The sequence below is a fragment of the Peromyscus leucopus genome, chromosome 7, assembly GCF_004664715.2.
Source record: "Peromyscus leucopus breed LL Stock chromosome 7, UCI_PerLeu_2.1, whole genome shotgun sequence".
NCBI lineage: Eukaryota > Metazoa > Chordata > Mammalia > Rodentia > Cricetidae > Peromyscus > Peromyscus leucopus.
This window is the reverse complement of record NC_051069.1, coordinates 33600921-33606443: the sequence shown is the minus strand read 5'-3', so window position 1 is coordinate 33606443 and position 5523 is coordinate 33600921. Positions and strand designations below refer to the sequence as shown.

The 5523-nt window shown below is 33.6% G+C and overlaps 1 protein-coding gene across 1 annotated transcript; it reads left to right on the top strand.

Annotated features, from left to right (window-relative positions):
- The first annotated feature begins 1128 nt into the window (after positions 1-1128).
- On the top strand, positions 1129-2067 carry LOC114691266 (olfactory receptor 150-like). Its single transcript, XM_028866526.1, has one exon. The coding sequence runs from the start codon at positions 1129-1131 to the stop codon at positions 2065-2067; it is 939 nt and encodes a 312-aa protein (XP_028722359.1).
- The last annotated feature ends 3456 nt before the right edge of the window (positions 2068-5523 follow it).

Here is a 5523-nt window from a genome sequence, read left to right as displayed (position 1 = left end):
ATTAATAACAAGTGCCTATCTAATTATCCCAGCACCATATGGTAAAAAAGTATTTCCATTTGATTTATCATAAACCCTTATATCCACTGCTTACAGATAGAAGCTTGTTTCTGGGATGTCAAACTTGTTCCCTTGGTTGACACATGATAATTAGTACTACACTAAGTAGACTATTACAGTGTTATAGTGAGATTGCAGTAGAGAAGTGGAGCTTAGGTCTTCATTCTCCTGTTTTAAGTTAGTTCTGATTTTCTCTGGTCACATAATTTTCATGGGGGATAATGATTCCTGCGCAAGTAAATTAAATTAAAAAACCAGGAAGTTGATAGGAATATCATTGAGTTTAAAGATTGATCTAGAAAGTGTATCCATTGTCACGAAGTTATTTTCATTGACTCATGAGTGTGGGTGCCTCTCTTTTTCTGTATGTCTTTAAATCTCTTTCCACACTTCTTTGTGATTCTAAGTGCAATGTTTTATATATCTTTCATTTAATGTATATTTAAGTAAATTATAATTTTTATTAAATTACTGATGAGCTTAATGGTTGTTTCTTTTTGATCTTCTGTTCTGATGTTTGCTGACAATTTAAATATTTCTTCAAATTTCTTCATATATTAACTAGGATTTCTATACAGGACATTAAGTTATTAACCAGTAGAAATAGTCTCCTTTCTTCTTTTATGATTAGAGGTGCTTTATAGTTAGTGTCTGGTTCAACTTACTCTGACTAAAATCTATGCTACAATATTAAATATATACATGAAGATGGCTTTCATTTATTAACTTATGGTGAAAGTATTTTAGAGGTATTGTTTGACAGTTCTCCTGGATGATGTTGATATTTTAATATAAAACAATATTTACCAGATAGACATGAAAAATTGTTAGACAATTGCATAGACTTTGTTATGTCTGTTCTTTGGGTGTTCATGGAATAAAAATAGACATGGACATACACTAGATACCTATTTGCATTTCTCATATTAGTCCTTAAATAGTAACATGCATGAAGAGCTGTTAGAAACAAGGGACAGAAGAACAAAAAGACTTGAATTCAATGCCATAATCAAGCACAAAGTGATAAACAACCTCTTTCACATTCCTACAAAGAACTTCCAGGAGGAAATGTCTGAAGGCAATCAGTCCACAGTGACTGAGTTCATCCTTTCTGGGTTAACAGACAAACTAGAGCTGCAGCTGCCCCTGTTCCTCCTCTTCCTTGGAATCTACCTGCTCACAGTGCTGGGGAACCTGGGAATGATCATCTTGATCCTGCTCAGCTCCCACCTACACACCCCCATGTACTTCTTCCTCAGCAGTCTCTCCTTCATTGACCTCTGTTATGCCACCGTTGTTATCCCCAAAATGCTGGTGAACTTTGTGGCAATGAAGAACGTCATTTCCTACCCTGAATGCATGACTCAGCTCTATTTCTTCGTAGTCTTTGTTATATCTGAGTGTTACATGTTGTCTGCAATGGCATATGACCGCTATGTTGCCATCTGTAACCCCTTGATGTATAATGTCACTATGTCTTACCAAGTCTGTTCCTGGATGGTAGGTGCAGTGTATGGTATGGGCTTCATTGAAGCCACAGTTCACACTGTTTGCATGCTCAGAGTGCTTTTCTGCAAGGCTAATGTAGTAAACCATTTCTTCTGTGATCTTCTACCATTGCTACAACTTTCCTGCTCCAGTACATTTGTCAATGAGGTAGTAATTCTGTGTCTCAGTTCTTTTAATTTCTGTGTTCCAACCCTGACCATTTTGAGCTCTTACAGTTTTATCATTGCCAGAATCATCCACATGAAATCCACTGAGAGCAGATTCAAAGCCTTCAGCACCTGCAGCTCCCATATCTTTGCTGTGGCTGTCTTCTTTGGTTCTCTGGGATTCATGTACTTTCAGCCATCATCAGTCAGCTCCAAAGATCAAGGGAAAGTGTCCTCTGTGTTTTATACTACTGTGGTACCCATGCTGAACCCGCTAATTTACAGCCTGAGGAATAAGGATGTCAAACTTGCTCTAAATAAGTTGCTTCTAAGGAAGACATTTCAGATGTAAAATAATATTTTATGTTAGCAAAAGTCCTTATATCTGTGGTTTTGATAAGAAAAATACTTTGAAGCAACAATGTACGTCAAATTTGGATTAGTATGTGGTTATTTACAAAAAAATTATTAGGATTGATTGGACCCAAAACTTTTAGATATGTGAAAGAAACAATTCTGAGATTCCCTGGAGCCTATTAACATGAAATTAACTACAACATCTCATATTTTTCAAAACACTTCCAAAATCTTCTTATAGTCATTATGCTTTTTGTGTGTAGAACCTGACTATTTTGGGGTGATATTTAGTTGTCTCATTTGAAGGAATAAATATATATATGGTAGAAATATATCTATTATCTGGTTTTTGTGTATTTTACTCTTGTCAATTAAGTATATTGCTAACTATATCTGAAAGAGTGATATCTAAAATAAGCGAACTTAGCAAAAATGAATAGACAAAGCTATCACTTCTAAATCTTCCTAAGCATGTAGAACTGTAATGTGGAATATAAAATATATTAGAAATAATATTGTTTCTACCTTCCGGGAAATAATACTGAAAACATTTAACAAGAGCGTACACATGTTCATATACTCTTGACATAGTTATTGATCCAGTTCAGGAACTTTACCAACATCTTTATTTTTCTGAAAATTTTATACTACTTTTTCCTATTGAAAATAACTACTACTGCACTTTCTTAAGACCACATTATAGAATCTCAGTTTCAGAAGTGGTATTCTCTAACAAATGCATTGTTGTGCTATTTTTCACATAGAAAAATTAAAATTGGAAACTTGTTGTCTATCTAATGATATGTAGTATTCACACCCCCAAACTAACTATCCTTTTTGGGTTCATGACATGCATGGAAGAGACTTACAACCAATAAATTTTATTTTCTAACCTCATCTGATTAAGCTCTAAACTAGAAATAACATCTTCCAAGTCAGAAAGTCTCAGTATCCCCCAGTAGCATCCACCTTTCACATCTTCTCCTGGAGACATCAGCAGCAGAAGCATAGCTTTTCTGGTCTCATGCCTACAATAGATTCCCTTAGAATAAGATACTTCTTCGTTGTTTTAGAAACTTCTATAATTCATGATTACTGTGAGTGAGCTCCAAAGCCTTTAAACCTGTTACATTATAGAGACAAGCATGGAGATTTCCAAATAATACATGTACTAATCTGTGTCCAGAAGCACCAAACTGGAGCCTTTATGCCTCTTCCCAGCATTGACTTTTAAACTTTATTATCTCACATCTATGATTTCAGCTGAATCCTGTAGTAGGCACTGAACATTGGTGGCTTTGTCTTCAGCTTGCTTTCAAATATGTGACAAGACACTTCCTATCACATCTCTTCTCCCTCATCCTGTAACACTAAAACTAAAAACAACAAGCCAACATTTTTTTAGAAAATCAAAATAAAGGCCCTTGTTTTTCTATAACCCTGACTTCCCTTCATCTTATTTTCTCTATTATCCCACAAAACTCTATGTATGTACATCCATTGCAGTTGTTTGTTTAGGTTGCATGGTATGTGGCTCACTTACCACATACTAGTACAAAATAATACATGTGATCAAAATTTTTGATAATTGAAGAGAACATAAGTGGGACATAAATTTCCAAGTTGAAAAATATGAGTGACTGAATTCCATTTCTCCTAGCACCATTCTGCCTAAGTATGTGTCAGACCATGATGAACTCTAGTCTCTAGAAATTATAAAAATATACTCACAGTAGCTGAAAATAATCACTAATATTCTACAGTGATACCTCAGAAGACAGGAAGTTATTTTTTTCCTATTTCAAGCCATTCTTTTTCCAGGTTTTCTTAATGATACTCTTATTCTGATGTTAACACAAAAATTAATCTCATTAACTGTGTCTGTCTCCTCCCTTGTAGTGTAGGAAGAATCATACTTGATTTGCACTGTAGTCATGTAGAAATTATGTGTAAGTGACTTTAATGTAAACATTCAATTTTCATGGATAATTTTTGTTTATAAACCTCTGTCGTAGGATACACCCTCAAAGTAACAAAATTCACCAGGTGTCATTTATCTCGTTTTCCTACTGTTTGTCTCATTTTAGATACCCTGTTTGTTTCAATAAATCATTTAAACTTATTTGTATGTTTTGGTGATTTTTGTAGATCAACATATTTTTAAGATGAAGTGAATTTAAACTTTGATTATTTTGCTTACTTGTTTGTACTTATCCTAACAGACTCTTGGAAATCTTCCTTGACCATCCTCAGTTAGTGCTATAACAGCTGTACTCTTATAGAACTGTCAATCATGACATTTATCTCATGGTCTATCCTGTCATTTCCTTTTAGACTGTACCATTCTGAGGAGCATGGGTGCTACATCATATATCAATCTATCCTGAATATGCACAAGGCACTTCTGCTTGCCACTAAGAAATATTTTAGTGCCAATTCACATCCACATCTAAACAATGTCTTAAAGCATTATCATCATGCAAGTATTAGTTTTTATTTTCTATAAATTTTTATAATAATTTTCTGTATATCTGTCAAGCTATTGATGAAATGTTTTTGTAAAGACAATGCGAAATGGAATGTCTCACACCAATATTTATAATTCTAGAGCTAATTTTAGATGTTACCTGGGTCCCTAGAGCTAAGAGATATTTTTCTGTGTTTTAGCCACAAAGAAACTATGTAATGTGTATATCGTGACTGTAGAGATTTAGTTAATATCCTATAAGCTAATACAGAACTACCCCAATATTTCATTATGTTAACCTAGTAAAATCATAATGAATCAAAAATCTACATAAGCTTCAGAAATCCTATCATTGTTATGAGTCATTAATAATTTCTTTTGAACGAATACATTTTTGTTTGAAACACCTGGATGAACATGGAGGTCACTGTGCAAGATGAAATGTAAAACAATGAAAGGAGAAACACTGAATGATCTTTACTTGCATAGAGTAACTAAAACAGGCAGACTCATGAAAGTAGAGAACAGAATAATGTTTACCATATGATGAGATGTATAGAGACAGGAAGTAGCATTCCACTGGGTAGAACTGTCTTAGTGTTGAGTGACTTAAAAAGACGCTCTTTATAGTATAATTCTTGTAGTTTAAAATAAGCTATTTTTTACTCAAAATTTAAAGAGATAGTTCTTATATTAAACATTCAGAGCACAGAAATTAGTGCAAGTAAACAAAAAGCATGACGTGACATAGAAAAGTTTTGGGATATGATGGCTATTTTAATTATTTTGATTGTTATCATGATGTCAAGATGATTTGAATGTACATGAACTGATCACATTGTAGATAATCAATGTTTGACACCCACTTCATAGCATTTATACTTTAATAACCTTATTAAGAGATCAACAAATAAAACTTTGTTCCATGAATTTATTTGGCATTTTGCTGATGAGAATCTATCTCTCAGATGTGTCAGTGATTAA

Excerpts from the sequence above, each read along its gene's own strand:
- LOC114691266 (XM_028866526.1), top strand. The coding sequence starts at position 1,129 with ATGTCTGAAGGCAATCAGTCCACAGTGACTGAGTTCATCCTTTCTGGG.